Raw genomic sequence first — 19,256 nt, forward strand, 5'->3', positions numbered from 1 at the left:
ATTGCTGTGGAAGCTTATAGCAAATCAGTTATTTGTACTCTGGGCCCTGCCTCTTGTGAGTTGGGGATTTCAGCAGAGTGGTCTGATTTCCTCTTAGGCCTAAATGCCAAAGCCTGCAGGGTTTCTGGCTTCCCCATCCGACTGCCAAGTGCCACAAGACGCATGGGCCCACCTTCTGCTTCAGGTAGCACCTCCGACTGGGCACAGTCTTGTAGTGTCTGGAATGCATAAATGTTTCTTTCTTCCAGAGAGGTCCCTCCATATGTACACATAGCTCTGGCCTGTGTAGGATGTAACATAGTCAGTCCAAAGTAGTTCACCTTTAATGAAATGAGTGTCCTGCATTTGTGTGCACTGGGGGGATGGTTGCATTCATACATGCAGAGCATGCTGCTGTGAAGCTGGTATAGGCCAGGATATTTACATTTGCATTTGCATTTACATTTACATTTATGGAATTTAGAAGACACTGTTATCCAGAGCAACTTACAAAAGTCCTTTGTCATTTACTCATAGAATGAATGGGTTAGTATAAGTATAAGTACATTGCACATTGTGTATATAATCATAATATACATATATTGTACATACATTGTTAATATATTTTGCACATACATAGAATATATATATTTCTCTTTGCATATATATATTTCACATATATAGAATATCTATATTTCTCTATCCATCCCTGTTTTCTTTTCCTCAGTTTGGACAGAGCACTCTCCACCATTTCATTCCGAGTTATACTGTGTATGACTATGTATGTGACGAATAAACCAAACTTGAAACTTGAAACTTGTATGCACACACTCTAACACACACACTGACATGGCCCACACAGTAACACACATAGTACCACACACAATAACACGGTTCACACAGTAACACACTAATGCACACACACACAAACACACACACTAACATGGCACACACAGTAACACGCATAGTAACACACACAATAAAACAGTCCACACAGTAACACACTCACTAACACATACACACATGCACTCCAACATGTACAATTGGATGAATGTGGTTGTGCAGATACATCCATGTATGAGTACATAGTAAAGGCACATACTCATTCACATGAACGTATTTTATGAATATGTACATTCTTTACATTCTCTTACATAAGCAACCATAGAATTATAACTCACTACTGGCTGTATGGCATTAAAACCACATTAAATGCTGACACAAACTCATTATGCTGACACTGAAAGCCCAGAGTAATGAAATGCAGGCAATATTTCCGAATTTCTGTGTGTGTGCGTGTGTGCGTGTGTGCACGCATGCATGCGTGCATTCTGCTCTATTTGTATAAAATCCCTTTCCAAACCCTTGGGGGGTTTTCTTGTTTTGTAGGGCAAGTCTTCATACGTTCGGGTTGATACCATGTGCTAGAGGTGTTGTGAGCCAGCTCACTGTTCCCCTGTGGAGGTCTTCAATTGAACGTCCACCTGACTGGTTTGACACTTGCGCTTTAATCCACACTTAGTGATTGAGGGGCACTGTGTGTCTGTGGACTTCTGAGGTACTGGTGTTCTTATGGCTGCATTAATCCACCTCATTAATCATCTCACTCCTTCTTCGGAAGCCCTAATAGTCCCTCAAGGAAATAAAAGATGGATTAAGACAATGCAAAATTAAGAATAAGGAGTGTTAAAGAGAGGACTTCATACATACCTTTTGGAGAATTAAGCCATTTAGTTTGAACGTTTACATTTGAATGTGCAAGGAAGTGTTGTCATAATCAAATATGTCCTCTGTCTTTGTCATTGATATTTTATTTTTAATCACCACTGTAATATTGGGCTATATATAGTTGTCACACACACACACACACACACACACACATATATATATATATATATATATATATATATATATATATATGTGTGTGTGTGTGTGTGTGTGTGTGTGTGACAACTAATGAGACCCAAGACAGAAAAAAAATCTGAAGTAAAAACAAGAAATATATACCACTTTTTATTAAAAAATATGGTAGGTACAAGTTCCATTATTTTTTGCCCAGTGGTTTGGTCATTATGTTGAACATTATGCACTGCAGATCACACCGCACACCAAAAGCACATGTGTCAACCTAACAATTTCGTCAAAGACAAAAGTACTAGTCTTTTAAACTTTATTACACTATTATGAAAGCTTCTCAAACAGACAATTTACATAAAATCCAAGGGCTTCCCGAAACAGCCTACAGATCAGAAGCATTTGGCCGCAAGGGAAAAAGGAGGGGCAGGAAGATGCCGTTAAAACTGCATGAAGTGGGGCAGGAGGAGAGGAGGCGAGGGGGCCGGACATATGTGTTCTGCTGCCAAGTCCCATCAGAGTCATTCAGTTCAGTGCTGAAAGGAATGCTGGGAAGGTGGAGGACCCAGTGCAGTGGACCTGTAGGACGGCGCAGAGATCAGGAGGATTATGTTATTGATGAAATGGAGCTACCAGCACAGCTAATGAGATGAGAATAACATTTTCCTTAAAACAGTCAGTGACAATAAGACATTTTTGGTCTGGAAATGTTCCACTGTGTTTTATTTATAATGCATTTTTATGTAGTGCTTTTACGCTTTGTCCACTGTTTCATCATACTCTTCCGAGCATTTTTTTGTTGTTGTTGTTGTGTACTTGTACTGTGTATTGACTTACACGTTGACTACAGTTTACACTGTGTCCACAGTTTTGGAGCACAGTTCTGTGCTCTACCCTGCTGCTGTCTTTCCTCATGAACGTATATTAATCAATCTGTCTACTTAGGAATATGCTAATCATTAGGACAGGCCACAAACTTATAAATACTATGACTTCAAATTTATACTTCATTTTATTTTTTTTTACAGTGAAAGCTTACACACTAATCCATATTGTCTGTTCATGCAAGTATCCCACTGATATGCAAAGCATATGTGCATATATGTGCATATGGGAATGTCTGTTTTAGGTTGTGCATATGACGGTGTCTGCTTTAAGGTGTGTGTATGACGGTGTCTAATTTAGGGTGTGTGTATAAAGGTGTTTGTTTTAGAGTGTGTTCGTGTGTGTGTGTGTGTGTGTGTGAGAGAGAGAGAGAGAGAGAGGGTGGTTTACATGTTCTTTGTGTAGAGCTTCTCACGATGTCTTGGCACTGCTCTTTACACAGGCGGTGAAAGCCTCCACCAGTTTGCTACATGCCACCTCCCCTTTCTCCTTTATGCTGCAACACACACAGCAATATTTATAACCATGTGCTTCTTTACACATGCAATAGCACCCTGATTTCTCATATAACACAAGCAACACAAGATTTATTGTCAAAGATATGCACATATACATACATACACACAGTCAGTTAGGGCCAGGCAGTCAATCACATGCACAGTTTGTTGCACATACTCATAAGTATATACTCAAATACAACAAACAACAAAGCTGAGGAATAACAGAGGGGCAGTTTTCACACCCAATGACTCACAAATGTGCCAGTGCAAACCCTGAAATTCCATGGAAAACTAAAGTTGGACCAGTCAATACCCAGACCTAAGACAAGTTGGAAGATATGCAAGAGAAAGCGAGCAAGCATGCAAGCATGTGTGTTGTCACATACACACACGCACACATCTGTGTGCGTGTGTGTTTGTGCATGTGTGTGTGTGTGTGTGGGTGTGTGCGTGTATGCATCTGTGTGTGTAAGTGAGCATGCCTGTGTGTGTGTGTTGGGGGGGGGGGCTTGCCTCTCTTTTGTGTGTGCATGTGTGTGTGTGTGTGTGTACATCGGTGTCTGTGTGAATACACACAGAGATTATTCCAGTCACTCAACACCCAACACAAAGGCAGGCCCTGCCACACTACATTAGTCTGATGTAGCGAAAGGGGTTGCTGGAATGACAGAGTGGATAAGGAGGAAAAAGAGAAGAAGAGAGGGGGGAACGCATCTGCACAGAGAGAGAGGAAGAGAGTGAAAAAGAGAGGGGGAGAGGGAGCGAGAGAGCGAGTGAGAGAAAGGAAGAGAGAGATTGTGTGACAGTGCAAGCCAAGCAGCGACTGCTGCCAGGTGAATGTAACCTCTCCACTGATGCTGGATACAGTGATCACATGACTTCACCCATGGCCCTCCTCTTTTATTGAAACTGTTTTGCCCCTCCCACACCAACAGATCATCCTATCCAATAAATATACATAACCCAAATACAGTTCAGTGTGCAATGATGTAACACACAGTTGGTTTAATTTAAAAGAGGTTTATGCAGAGCAGTTTGGCGATGAGGTGAAAGGTTGGAAGATGATGTAAAAAAAGACTAAACGTAAGTGTCCCAGCAGCACAGCCAGGGAGTCGTGCTAAGAAATGGGAGAACTAGTGAGAAAGAGAGGGGGTTGGTGAGAAAAGCATAATCTGAGCGTGAGACAGAATGAAAGAATAGAGAAACAGGAGTGAGAATGACAGAGAACCAGAGAAAAGGAGGGCAGACAGAGCTGAGAACGGGGAGGAGCAATGAGACAGAAAGAAATGGAGAGACAGAGAGGAGAGAAGGATGAGAGAGAGATCAGAAGAGAGAGTGCAAGTCAAGGTCATTTTAAGTAACAGTAACAGCTATTTTAATAATACACATCCAGAGGTAGGGAGAGAGAAGGAAGAGAACGGGATGGAGGGATCACTCCAGAGAAGCACGAACTACAGAACCCCAAATCATTCCAGGTCAGCATAAAAAAAAATCTTCACTCAAGGCAGGTCACTGCAAGAGCAGGTTTGAGAAGCCGCTGAAGCATGCTCTATATCACCTCCGCAAAGGTTTACATGCACACACGTACGCAAGCACACACACACACAAAAGATCTCTAAAGCAGATGAGTCATCTTGTTGAGACAACAGCCCCCCCTTACCCCCCTTGCAACCTGACACCGCCTCTCCAGCCAACACAGTGTCACTTCCTTTCCCCTTCTCTTCCCACTGGTTACTATAGCAACTAGATTTTCGGTAACAGACGCTTCAGCGATGTCATACAGCAGTGTGATAATGGCTACTGTTGGAGGGGAGGGGAGGGGGGGGCAGAACCATCTGCAAATCACAGCTGAATTATTTACATGGCCTCTCCCCAGCAAACGCCCGGGTCCCGCTCATGGCCTGTGGGCTCCTCCGCTCTGGAGAAGGTACAGAGAGGGACTGTCAAGGGCAGGAGATTTCAGAATTATTGTTCAGGCGATCCTTGGCTAGATAACACTAGGCAGCAAAACTGTAACTTTTTTTGGTCACACAGACTAAAATAGGTGAAACTTATATCACTTTTTTGTACTGAATTCCAATGTGTTTTTAGAATCCTCCTAACCATTAAACAAAATGTAGCATCGGTGAGGAAGAAGAGCTAGAAGAGAGAATTTTTGCTGAAGGAAAGAACTCTTATTTAAAGCCAGTGCAAGTACACATGTAGAAAGAGTAACACACACAGGGAAAATGAGGAGGGACCTATAAATGAGTAAGCACAGCAGGAAGACTCCAGGCACGCTTCAAACACACTGAAAATACATGGCTAGGATAACCAAGCAGACACACTCTCACACAAACCGACGATTTACCACACTGAAACCGTAAAAGTCCATGGAGAGGTGCAAGGCATTCTGGGAATCCACCATGCTCCAGTCCTCTCTCCAGCCAGACCCAGTTCTTAGGTCAGTGGTGGCTGGCACAGCAAGACAACCTCCACCCGGTTCCTACTGCAGTGATGGAACACTCAGCTGATCATTTCTGATTTAAAAAAAGGTTTATGCAGAGCGGTTTTGTGATGGGGTGAAAGGTGGGAAGGTGATGTTTGGAAATTTGAGGCGTATTTTGTGGAAGGATTAATCAGGTGATCCTAGGTGAGATTTCACTGTGCCAGAAACACTGGAAGACAAAACATATTTTCTTCCACAATTTAAAATAGGTGAACTTTTTATGCTGAATTTGTTTATAGATGACAGAGCAATTAAAATTTACATTAACTTACTTATTCATAAATAAGGGTTTTATTACACTTAAAATATGCTCAAATGTTCTTCTAAAATGTACAAGTCTTTAATTTATGCCTCTATTCAGCTTCAGGAACATCCCTCTTCAGTGTCCAGCAGTAGTCTGCCAACATAAAGGGGATCCACTCTCCTTGGTACCACTTTTCCATACTATATATAATGATATGTGAGTATACTGGAACTGGATGACAGAGGAATTCTGAAACATATTTGGATTCAGCATGCAATAACACAAAATAACAAAATCTTTTATCCAGTGCAATTTTTAAAAATGTGTTTTTGTGTTGTAAAAGTGCTTTAAGAATAGCGTGAGAAATTTGAGCCAAGTTCAAAATATCCCAGATCTTCTAACCAGGCTTAATCTGAACATATGATCTTGAAAGAAGATGAGCTTGACACAAAAAAAATAAGTAAAACCCACTGATCTGTTTATGAATCCAGCCTCAGGGGTCTGCATTATAACTGTACCAAAGCATGGCACAGGTCAGCAAGTCTCTCACGTCAACCGCATCGCCCCTCCAAGCTGCTGCAAGCATATGCACGTCTGCAGACAGGACGAGGCGTTTCATGCTGAGCAAAAGAACCCCATCTAAGGATCAGCTGGGGTCACAACAATCACAGGCTGGTCAGGAGGAGGTCTCACAGAGCAATGGTAAACCAGCTCAGTCACACACTGCCAGGTGTGTAACCTTTATAGTCATGTAAACAGAAGGATGGGCTGAATCCAACAGAGGGGTTGTATGTTCTATCTGCCCATCAGTGGGGTCCCAAAGCCCCTCCGCTGTTCATATACTGCAGCAGTGTGGATGAGATCACAAGGTCAGGAGGACTTCGCTCTCGCCCAACACATGATCCTTTTCTGTTTGGATGATCGCAACGACCATGCAGGGGGGTGGAATGAGATAGCATTATATCAGTGTCTGAGATTGTGCTTCCGCAACACAAGTACGCCTTGCAGGGCTTAAACCTGAAGCCATGACTGGCAGCTGCCCACTGAGCCTTTGGCATCATGCCTCTGTGAAGAAGCGCCATAGTTCAAAGCCTCTCCCTGTCTTCCACCTGCAGAGACGCTCAAGATGGCCAGCGCGCCAGGGTTAGCACCTGGTGTCGAGTTTACAGGCAACATGATCCAGTGGCCAGAACTTCAGACTACAGACACACTCACATGCCCTCATGCTCACATACACTGCCTATTTATACATGAGATACAAATATTGAGGTGGTAGAGAATACTCAAGTCAGCCTCCTGAGGCCTTCATTTTGTGAGCATCACTGTGCACTGTGCCCTGCAGAAGCCCCTAAGGTGTGAACACATGTGCGCAAGCAGAGGGACACATGGAGGGGTTGAAGTGCCAAGCTCCAGGAACTGGAGGGGACTGGACTGGCAAACGCTGGACATACAAAAGCAGACGTGTGTGTGTGTGTGTGTGTGTGTGTGTGTGTGTGTGTGTGTGTGTGTGTGTGTGTGTGTGTGTCTGTGTGTGTGTGTGTGCGCGTGTGTGTGTGTGTGTGTCTGTGTGTGTGTGTGTGGGGGGGGGGGGGGGGGGGGGGTTTCTTCACTGCTTGCAGATCCTTCCTCCCACAGAGAACTGATTAGTAAAACTGTTATACATAAGGTGATCGGTTAGGTCAGGACAAAAAGCATAAAGCCCATGTAAGTGTTTAACTTACACTGAGCCACCCACTAAAATCTGTCCACTGCATCAAGGCTGGAACAATCAGAAAATAGTCTTTGACTATTTGATATATGTTGGTGTCAGGAGTTGGGATTGGGGGTGGTAGGTTTAGTCAAAATTATGCACAGTTACACGTATAAACATATAAACATTACATCTCTGGACCTTCCAGCCTGCCCTCTCTACAGACTTGTTGCTATTTACAAGAAACAAATTTTATTTATGTTTTAATAAATCTGACTGGATTGTTTTGATCACCCACATACCCCACACTGGCTGTCTTTCTCTTTACCCGTGTCTTCCTCGTGATGCTGTTTTAAATTTGGTTTCTTTGTCAGGACGATGTGTTCTCTTTGAACCTTTTTGCTGTTTCTCCCCCGCTCTGAGCTGCCTGTGTTCTGTAGGAGTAGGCATTGTTAAATATGGCCCATTATAAATGTGCTGACAGCTTATTGTAAAGTAGATGTGTATGGAAGCAAACGTCTCACCAGATTTTGAAATTTAAAAGCCTTTGAATTTCTAGCACTGAATTTTTTTTCCATTATAATTATGTATCTGAATTGTTTCCTTCTGAATTCTATTTTTTTCTTGCTTTTTTCAGTGTTTCAATCCTGAATCTTTATTCTGAATTTGTTAACATTGAAAAACACAAGTGAAATGAGTTACTGAAAATTTAAGAGTTGAATTCAGAGGCAAAAAATTCAGATGCATAATTTCTATTAAACAAATTCAGTGCTAGAAATTCAAAGGCTTTTAATTTCAAAATTTGGTGAGACATTTGCTTCCAGAGAGGTGCAGCTTTCATATTTATATGCATTGCTGAATAAATAATAAATAATAAGGACATTATCTACAGCAACAAAACATATGCGTTTACAGTATGAAGTGTGATAATTAAGATATGGTCATTTTTAACCTTAGCTAGAAATAAAAATTAAAAGAAAAAAGCTTATGAGTAACACCATTACAATCTAACATCATTATACGCTTATATTCATTTCCAAATGTGTTATTGAAATGTTTTGGAGGCCTACTGTTATTAATATGTGACATACATAAGACTTTTTTAATTGGGGGCCTTGTGTGAAATGTTAGCTAACCTAATAATGTGAAAGAAATAGCCGTCGTCTATAGTATAAAGATAATGGCATAACGGTCATTGCTTTATCTTAATGGATGGTATGCTGCCTGCCGGTTCACTTACAAGGGACCTGTTGCAGTGCTGCTACCCATGTGTGCAGACTACAATCATTGTCAGCAGAAGTGCACATGATGCCAGGGTCTGTGCTCACACCCTCTAACACAGTTAACACTAAACACATCTAAACTGAATTAAGCTTGCACTTGTTTCTGGGCAAAAGTTATCAACCGCTGATTGTTTTATCCAGTTCTATTTTGTCTCATTTTAATTTTAGTTAAAAATCAGTAATCTGTAATCTAAACAAATTACTGAGGTCTGGACTTTGGTGACCTTATAACTGGCTATGGCCATGTACACACACTAAACATTCATTTCCCTTGGTGTCATTGGTAAAATCTAGAGGAGTAGGACATTTTAGAAATAAATCTAACAAACCAACACAAAATACATACACATATTGGTAAAGTTGGTTAAGCACTGGTTTAATATTATCTGTCATCTTGGTCAGACATACTGGTCAAACTGGACCACCAAGCCAGGCCCAGCCTTTAAGGTCACGCCTCACTGGAAAACATACCCCCATTATCTCAGTACCACACTAATCAGGCTTACTGTGTGTGTTGTCTTATCAGGACCCTCCAGCCTGCCATATCTACACTGCTATAGCATGTAAACACACACTCAAGGGTACGAGGGAGGTGGAAAAAGCAGGGTGTTGCCCTGGTGTCACTGTGGCCTTGAGGGCAAAATGCTGACAGAATAGGACATCACATCAAACAGCACTGGCAGTACCTATTATTTACAGTCTGCACACACAGACACACCACCACAGTGCCCATAACAAGCCTGGTGTATTTACCAGAAAATTATTCCAGAATCACTATTCTATTGACTGTTCTCAGTCAGGGATATGGGCAAGCAAGGGCTTAGCAGAGAGAAAGGCACACACACACAAATACAGAGAGGTCAGCATTAAGAGATTGTCTCCCACACATGAATGCACTGTAGCACTGCAGAGATGTTGACATAGCAAGGCATGAGGGCAGGGAGAGAGAGCAACAGAGAGACAGACCAGGATGTAGGCTTAATCCAAACAGCCAATCAAGCATAATGTAGCAGTTCGTGCTTCCCAGAATCCCCTTACCCGTGCCTCCCAGCTCTAATGAACAGACTATGAAAAATTAAAAAAAAACATTCAATTTAATCTAATACTAGCATTTTAAAAAGTGGTCTTGTACCACAGACTAGTTAACCATGTGCTGTCCATTGCTATTAAAATGTTATTCCTCCAACTGAAATCAACATCAAGATGCATGATAGTTAGGCTGATATGAATATTGATATTTAAGCCCCTGACGACATTACTCTCATCCTGGAGGTTCTACAGAAGTGCTGATCGTACCAAGGCCAGAAGGACCATCCAACACAGATGGGCCAGTACGGGGGGGTAGTACAACTGGACTGGAATGCACACACAAATGGACAACCGAGAGAGACATGGAGGCACTCACCATTTGTCCAGGTCTGCCTTGATGGTCTTACAGGCAGCAGGGACAGGGGTCTCGGCAGGAGCTGCAGCCTCTGAGTCTGACATGTTCTACAACGTTGTGTGTGTGTTATTGTGTACCCTCTGTGTGCATGAGAGAGAGAGAGAGAGAGAGAGAGAGAGAGAGAGAGAGAGAGAGAGAGAGAGAGAGAGAGAGAGAGAGAGAGAGAGAGAGGGAGGAGTGTAAGTATGAGTTGGCAGGAGGGAGGGTAGGGCACATGGGTGGTGGATATTGAGAGGGCATACTCAGGCTCACATGCACATGAGAGATGAAACAGGAGAAGAGATTTAAAGTGTTGGACATGCAATTAAGTCAATCTCAGAATGCATCGCGCAAATACTTGCAATCCTGAGCATGTCGTGTCAATAGGCGGCAGTATTGCCTCTTTACCTAGAACTTGCTGAAAAGAATATCTGCACACGCTCGCCACCTGCAGACGTCATTCTTTTACAATGAAGGCGCGCTCCCTACTGTTCCCCTCACGAGATACATACGCAGACGCGCGAGCGCACAGACACAGAGACATACACACGCACACATACATGCAGGCACATGCATCTTTGTAATTTCCAAATCTAAAGCTGTACATTTATAAAAGATCCTGTAGGTATACTTATTTGAAACATTCGGTTGCGGATATGCTACTGTGCGTTACTTGTGTTTCCTGGGCGCTGCTGAAGGTTTAAAAACCAATTACTCCGAGTTAAACAAGCGAAACGGACAGTGAAAAGTCAGAATAAGAATCACGTATGACGTGTGAAACATATACAGCCTAGGCCTTCTTACTGCAGTAATCTCGGACTTTAAAAAAACGGCTTCAAAATCGTAAAGTAAATTCAAAACTTGAAATTTAAGGTGAGGTGTAAACCTATCCAGACGTTATGAATAACTGTAATACAATTCTGATAAGACATCAAAATCTATTTCAGGAAGACACGCTAAAGGGTGTTCACTTGGAAATGGGCAGCCAAATAAATGACGGCGAAACTCGTGGCATAGCATAAATAAATAAAGCAAGCTTGCATACTTGTGTAAACTGCAAACAGGAGGTTGCGTAATTTTACCTTCCTCCGGACCCAGCACAACTGCCTTTATCGTAGCGCGCAACATCACTGAGCGTTGATTGCGGTGTATTAGTTGCGGTTTGGATATTTAAAAAAAAATATTGGAATTGCTGCGCTGTTACAGAAAGCAACAAAATTGTATCTTATTCAAGCCAAGATTAAAAAGGACGAAACAATCTGTGGCAACGTGGAAAAGGTAACTTTTCTTTCCCCTTTTCTTTCAAGCTACTTTTAGCACACAACGCCGAGACTACAGTGTATTACTGTGATGGAGAAATGCGGGTAATTGCATATTAATCGTCAATTGTTGTAGGATTTAAAAACAAAGTTGTTAAATGCAGTGACGTTCACTAATTTAAATCTCCAGCGCATCGGCAGTTCTACCACAATTCTGATTATTCATTGCTGTCGAATTCGTTTTTCTTGATTACGGTGTTCGTAAAAAGACAATGTTTGATAGGACCTATAATTAAAACATTACGCTACAATCGCTGCATCGTTTGTTTGTATTCTTTGATTCAGCAGTAAAGGACAGAGTTTCGTGCGCACGGTTTTGCACTGCAGGACCATAGCTGCTGATCTGCGAAGTTTCTTTATCGTCCATCACGAGCCCTGCGGTTAGATTTGATCCAATATTGAGCTTTGACAGCACGTCTTGTACCAGCCGCGCGAGACGCGGTCCTATAACTTGGCTCAAATCACTAATGAGTTCGCCAACTTTTAAATGTGACATGGACACGCATACACGCATAGACTTGCATACACACACCCATAAATTGTAAGAAAATTACATGTATAGTATAGTCTCCCTGTTACTTCAAAAAGCGGAATAAAGAGAGAGCAACACGGATGACCCATCTGCCAAGCAGTCTTCAATAGGGTTTTGTGTTCACAAATAATGAAAAGACCTTCTCATTCATTTAAATACATAACACGCTTAAATCCTTTAATCCTTTTAAATTAAATTAGCATCAAATGTCAACCAATTACTGACCGTGTTCTTTTGCCGAACTGACCCTAACAGGAGTAGACAGGAAAGCGTCATGGATAATTCCTAACTGCCAAGCCTCGTGGACTGCGCGCAATTCTGCGTCCGTGCACACGTGGGGAATTTCATGCATTTAGTGACAAATGCAGAGTTAGGGTGCATTTTCAAGCGCGAACTAATTAGATTATCTAAATCCTTCGTTTGTGATTATAAATCTTTCAATACAAATAATGTATAACCATTGCAATTTGATTAAACTTGATCTCCTAAATATATAGTCCACTGTCGTGTAGTCCAAAGGAAGAATATACCGACTGTATGTTTCTGTTTGAACGCTTTATTCATGTTGTTTTTGTCACATAATCTAAAGACCTGTGAGATCTGCTTGTGAAAGGATGTGTTTACAAGCGTCCTCAGCAAATTTGATTTGTTACTAAAATATGAAGCAAACCGAAAGTTTTAATGAAATTAATTTTAAGGTACTCTACGTTTAACCGGAGAACCGTGAGACTGGACAGATATGTTTGAAAAACCATTAACAATGTAACAAATTAGGCCGCTATCAACGTCATCTGCAGGGGTGTGATGTTAAATTGTGGTTTTACGTGATTAATATATTTGCCCTGCTGACCGTAATTTAATCAGGCTCTTTAGGTCTTCCTAACTTCTTATTCATCTTAGTTTTATTCTTTAGATCTAGATGTATTTGAGGTTTCCTTGATGCGCACTATTTATTTTACTTTGTAAACCTGACATTTTTGCAATTTTGCGTTTATATATGTTTCTTCTTCTTTGTGGCCTATATTGTTATCCACGCCCCATGGACGGCCCTGCCAGTGTACAGAGTCCGGTAACGATTACTTCTTGATACAGTTAAATTTATTTAACTCTTTAGTACAAAAGAAACTCAACGTTTATAAGAGTGAATAAGTGAGAAATTGAGCAAGCTGAAACCATCAGTTATACACACACACACACACACACACACACACACATATATATATATATATATATATATATATATATATATATATATATATATATATATATATATATATATATATATATATATGGATATAGTGTACTGTAGAAAGAGATGTGGAGATATGATGCTTGCACAGGTGATGAAGGACCTCTGTCCAAAATGTTCTGTTTCTCTGGAAACTCCATGTACTTTACTACAATTTTTAATCTCTCTTTCTCTCTCTCTCTCTCTCTCTCTCTCTCTCTCTCTCTCTCTCTCTCTCCCACTCTCATTTTATATATATATATATATATAATGTGTGTTGGAAGGTCATACTGTCATACTGAGAATAGTGGCTGTAGTTTCAAAGTCAGAGTTTCAGACTTGGAGGTCAAAATGTATATGGTGGGAGTGTCTGGGGAGGAGCTCACCAGTAAGCTAGACAGAAATACTATGCAGTAATACTGGTTACTGTGATCACTCATTACCTACAGAGTACAGCTGCTTTCCCATAGACAATTAGCTTTTGGTTAGTTTACCATAAACACATACATCTTTTATTATTTGGCTCCTAACCATACAGTTTATTTTGCAGTAGTCACATATATCAGCATTTGTTTACATTACCCAATATTGAGTTTTAGTAACAAGCCTAAATATGCTTTTTTTATGTTACTGATTATTGAGCTTTATTACTGGGTCTAGTTGTTGATATTATAGCCTGAATGCTCTCAATCTAGGCTTTAACAGTTCTGTAATATTAATGTAAGTATGATGTTTTATTCTCTTTTTCCCATTTACATTTCATAAAGTCTTAATTTGTTTTCATAAAGTGATTTTGTTGTTGTTGTTGTTGTTGTTGTTGTTAGGTTTTGTTTTTAAATTATGTCTCCTTTTATTGTTTTTAGATTTAGCTTTAGTAGCCACACAGCTCCCAGACCTAGACACTGATATACAGGACATGCTCTCTACCAGCATTTTTGTTGGTCATATGATACTGTGCTCATCACAACCAGAAAATACACATATGTTGTGCATTAGTGATAAATAAACAAGTAAAAAAAAATGTCCACTTTTTCATGTTTTGGTTAGGTTTAATAGCACCTGCCATTTTTTATGTTTTGTTTCAGTTTGTGGGCACTTGTTTTATTTCAGTTATAACAATATTTTTCTTCAGTGTCAGTTTTTAATTTTTTATTTAGTTTACTAATAATAGCCCTTCTCTCAACAGAGTGCAATGTTGCTGACGCAAACTGGCCCCTCATAGGTAATACACTCAGTGATGAGTGTACAACACTTCACCATGGTAACAGTAGCAGTACTTTCATTTGTACACTATGGCATCAATTCCATAAACATTTACACATTTGTATCCAAAGCAATTTACCCAACTTCAATCATGTTACAGAGGCAAATGTAGTCTCACCCAAGGACTCTTATTGGCATAGTATAGTGCCAAGAGAGGGGATTGAACCCTGGCCCCCCCATAGGGACCCACTACACTCTAGCAAACATTCACTTGGAATTTATTAGGGAGGTGGTAGGCCTTAATGCTGTACACATTGTCCACCGTCAGGAGGCTTTATTTGTCTTTGGGAGCTGCTGGAGACCAGTCTGAACTGAAAAAAAAGAGTTCCTTCAAAAGCTTTTGCAGAATATATCAGTAATTCGGGGCGACTGGTTGATGACATGGCCTAGAGTCAGAAACGTCCTGAATGAAGATGTTCTACAGGAAACATCTCCAAAATTCTCTCCCATGCAGACATACGACGACAACAACTACACACACCCCCACACACACAGTGCAGCACAATCCAGAAAAAAAAGCATACTGACTTGACCAAAAAAATGCACTGTAGCTGCACGTTCATAATTGTGACTTGTTGTGAGCATGTGATGCGTGGCTTGAATATGAGTTACAGACGTGTTTTGGTTAAAAACAATCAAAGGCAAAAGTGGTTCCCAGAACTTCACACACACATACACACACACACACACAGCTGTCCAGCTTCAGGGGACATAACACGCAAGAGCGACATTTCATTTGAATTTAATTTACATACATTAAGCATGTTGTTTAAAACCTGTTATGCTTCAGGAAACCTGCTAGATTTTCATTTCTTCATGTGGTTAGCAGAACGATGTTAGACCTTCCTGGCCACAGCCCTGCACCCCAAGCTTGGTCAAACAGCCTGTGGCTATTCATCAGTCCTGACCCCAAGACAATGTTTCTCATTATGACAATTCAGGACAGGATTAGTTTAGGGAGAATGTGAGCAAAGTGAAGGACCTACTCCATACACAAATGAAAAAAAAAAAACAAGCGTATATAATGGGGAGACACAAGAGGATGTGACAGAGAACAATTGATCATAGACAGTGGGGAAGGAAAAGAAAACTTGGAAGAAGAACAATGGTTCGACGTTCCCAAAACCACAAGCTAACCTTGGCAGGTACGTGTGTGACTATTGTTACTGTTGTCTGGAAACTGTAAGTGCACTTCAGATTCCATCTAGAAAGACATTTGGAGCTCCATGTTCATTACCCTCACCTTTTTTTCAATTTCCACAGTTCTCACCTTAATTTCAGCTTCTCATTCTCCACTGGGGTTTAGGCTCTCCTAGCTGTTATCTTTCCTCATCTTGTTTCTCTGTCTTTCTGCTCCAGTTGCCGTCTTGATGTGTGTCTTTGTCTCTATCGACGGGGTCAGCTTGAACGACCTTCTAGAGAGAGTCTCTCAGCTCTCCGACAAACTACATTCACTCAGCACCTCACTCACCAATGACCTGGTCAGTGTATCACCAGCAAGCGGCTGTGTGTCTCCGTGTTTGTCCATGGCTGGGGATGTGTGGCAGGCGTAAATCCGTAAATCTTCAGAGTAAATCCTTTACTTACTGATCAGCAACTGACGAGTGGTGGTGTGGAACAGAGGTGAAATGAAACAGCGGGAGACTGGCTGAGTTGAGGGTGGTGTCGAGATGAAGGTGATGGTGTGATTATGGGGGCTAGTCGTTGGTCTTTAGGGTGCACAGGTGGATGAACTGCAGTGATGATGTGTGGTGTTTTACTGTGTGGGAGTAGGCAGTGTAGTCTCTTCTCTTTTTCCAATTGTGATGAGGCATTAGGTATTGCCTTCATTTTGTAGTTTTCCATATTTCATTCCTCTCTTTTTCCTATCTAGGATTCTCACTTCCCACCTTATGGAGGAAGACTCATGAGACCATCTATGTGCCATACAGCTTCCCTTCAGATCCCCAATGATAAAGATCAGGCCCTCAGACTGCCGGTAACATTCTCATACTGTTAAGCTTTTATTCACCTCTCATTCATTTGATAATTCACAAGTGTTCAGTTTTATTGCTTTTGTTTTGTTTTAGTGCTCTCTGCCCTCACAAATTGACTTATTTTTAGCTCCCTCTTGTGGTCACTGTTGTAAGTCGCGGCACATTAAACATCCCTCCAGGAAAACAGAAGTGCAGTCTTAGTTCAGCCGTGTCAGTGTCTGAGGAGCGTGAGTGGTAACTAGCCCCGGCTGCTCTTTTTCTGTCTCTGTGCAGGAGAACGAGTTACTGTCTCTGGCTCGCTCGCTGCTACTGGCCTGGTCAGACCCTCTGGCCATGCTCTCGTCCGAGGCCAATACCCTGCCCCATCCAGAACGAAATGCTATCAATAGCAAGACCAGACAACTGCAGGACCAGACTAACTCCCTTGGAGCAGGCCTAGAGCGACTGGTCCACAAGGTATGAGAGTTCTGCTGGTGTGTGTGTGTGTGTCTATGTGTAAGTACCATCTTTGTGCCATGCATTAGCAGGTCTCATTGTATAGCTGACCATATATCTACAGTGCTAACCAATTGCTATTCTCCTCTCTTCTCTTCCTCCATAGATGGGGACATCCTCTGAGGTTCTTTCCTCTCTCCCTTTCAACAGTAATGACCTGGGCCATGATAAAATCTCACGCCTGGTCAACTTCCACTTCCTCTTGTCCTGCTTCCGCAGGGACTCCCACAAGATCGATAGTTTTCTTAAAGTCCTCCGATGCCGAACGTCCAAGATGCAACCAGATATGTGCTAGAGACGGAGGTGCCGTTTTGACTCGCTCCCACTCTGAGTCAGTCAGATGGGTTACTGAACCAAAATGCCAGCATGGATCACTTGGGTCAATTCTCTTTCAATTAAAAAAAAGTAGCTCTGAATATTTCTCTATGAAGTCACACATCTCAGACAGTGAATTCCTTTGGTGCGTGATCTCATAACCTATGTTCCATGTCATACTAACTTTCCTTTCATGCTTGAATAGATAATCTGGAGAGCAGGGCAGATATGCTATCCTTCCAAATATTTTTAAAAAGCCAGGATATAATTTACAGGACAGTTATAAATGCCTGAAAGAAAGGAAAGAAAACATGAACCAATGATGAGCCTACTTGTCCCCAGGTTTTAGTTTTTCTATCTAAAAACTGTGTTAGATTAGACAGATTAATATTTCAGAACATTCTGCTGTTGGCTATGGGGCTATGTAGAAATGGTATAGAAATATGATGGCATGTGTAGAAATTTGCACTTTAGATCCCACCAGTGTATTTATGAAAGTACTGAGGTAAAGGTTCTTCATTAGTTTTCCTTTACATGGTGTTCATGAACATAACACAAGCTGTCATGCAAAAATATCAATAAAGTTTCATCGTGTATGAAAAAAAAACATGAATGACTCCTTGTTAATAGTTTGGTGCAGATACAAATAAATAAAAGAATAAAGGATAATAAATCAAATTAAAAAAATACAGTGACATGCAATCAAATGACATCCCACTGTCATACTAACTTAAATTAAATCTTCTTTCCAATTACAGGTCTGGGCAAATTTAAGGAAGAAAAAGAGCTTGGCTTTATATTTAAAATTAACGGCTAGTTTAAGAATATATATTTATATGGACTCTTCCTATATTGATTTATTTATTAATATTATTATTATTATTATTTCAGCAAATTATTTTGATCAACTTCTACAGTTTTTAAGCTATATCCTTTTCAAGCTATCACACTTTCACACATTATTTGCTTATTGCACTGATTTTTGGGACCAATCTGATCAGACAGTTTTCATGCAGAGTCACATTGAAGTCAACTTTTTTTACCAGAGACCTTGATAGCTTTTAGCAGATTTTATCAGACCAACATGAATTGTATTCACAAACTTTACTTTCTAGTTTTACTGTTCCTTTGGGAGAATCTGATTCTTCCTACACTAGAGCAGAGGTTGATCTAGTCTTCCTAAATGAGGATATTCATCCTCAAGTTACTGGTGCGACTCTGTTTAAGCAGAGAGGATAAGAAGCTTCAGCATAGGGACCTAGAAAAAAAACAAACCCCCATTGTGACATCATCCAGAGAGGGGTGGAGCCTGTCGTAGGTGTTTGGTATAGCAGTACAAATCCTGAGCTCTCATTTTTGGGAAGACACACATGCACCCACTCACCATTTGAAGAGAAACGCAAAACTAAACACAAAGTAGTGAACAGGTACAGGAACAGATTTTTTATTTTATTTGGGGATAAATTTCAAATAAATCTTTAATAATATGCTTTTGCAAAGCTAAAAGTGTTTTGTAGTTTTCTGATGGACATTTTAGACTAATCACCTTCATCTAACTTTAACTATAAGTTTAATTATCACATACAACTATGACAACATGTACCTCTTTGGAATATGTGAATTTGCAAACATAAAAATCATATGTAAAAAATAAGTAAAGAATGTGGGCTCTGTGTGACAGAGGCAGTAGTGTGTTGCCTTTGTTATTTTTGCCTCTCATATAGTCAGACGTTAACCACAGTTCCCCTGCATTTCGCTTTTATTGGACTGGAGGAGCTGAGA

The 19,256-nt window shown here is 40.8% G+C and overlaps 1 protein-coding gene and 1 long non-coding RNA gene across 2 annotated transcripts; one reads left to right on the forward strand and one right to left on the reverse strand.

The window, feature by feature from the left end:
• Positions 1 to 1,979: 1,979 nt before the first annotated feature.
• On the reverse strand, positions 1,980 to 12,437 carry LOC113580271. The gene is made up of 4 exons (XR_003410956.2): positions 12,423 to 12,437; positions 10,329 to 10,447; positions 3,109 to 3,214; positions 1,980 to 2,412 (listed from the first exon to the last, which is right to left on the reverse strand). It is a non-coding gene; the product is annotated as an uncharacterized LOC113580271 (long non-coding RNA).
• Positions 12,438 to 15,721: 3,284 nt separating this feature from the next.
• prl (prolactin) lies at positions 15,722 to 18,083 on the forward strand. The gene is made up of 5 exons (XM_027014715.2): positions 15,722 to 15,833; positions 16,048 to 16,169; positions 16,562 to 16,666; positions 16,938 to 17,120; positions 17,266 to 18,083. Exons 1-5 carry the CDS (start codon positions 15,794 to 15,796, stop codon positions 17,452 to 17,454), a joined length of 639 nt encoding a protein of 212 aa, XP_026870516.1. The 5' UTR covers positions 15,722 to 15,793; the 3' UTR covers positions 17,455 to 18,083.
• The last annotated feature ends 1,173 nt before the right edge of the window (positions 18,084 to 19,256 follow it).

The sequence above is a fragment of the Electrophorus electricus genome, chromosome 1 (assembly GCF_013358815.1).
Source record: "Electrophorus electricus isolate fEleEle1 chromosome 1, fEleEle1.pri, whole genome shotgun sequence".
Classification (NCBI taxonomy): Eukaryota; Metazoa; Chordata; class Actinopteri; order Gymnotiformes; family Gymnotidae; genus Electrophorus; species Electrophorus electricus.

Excerpts from the sequence above, each read along its gene's own strand:
- prl (XM_027014715.2), top strand. The coding sequence starts at position 15,794 with ATGGTTCGACGTTCCCAAAACCACAAGCTAACCTTGGCAG. Across the intron at positions 15,834-16,047 it reads CCACAAGCTAACCTTGGCAG|TTGCCGTCTTGATGTGTGTC; the intron begins GTACGTGTGTGA and ends TTTCTGCTCCAG. Across the intron at positions 16,170-16,561 it reads CCTCACTCACCAATGACCTG|GATTCTCACTTCCCACCTTA; the intron begins GTCAGTGTATCA and ends TTTCCTATCTAG.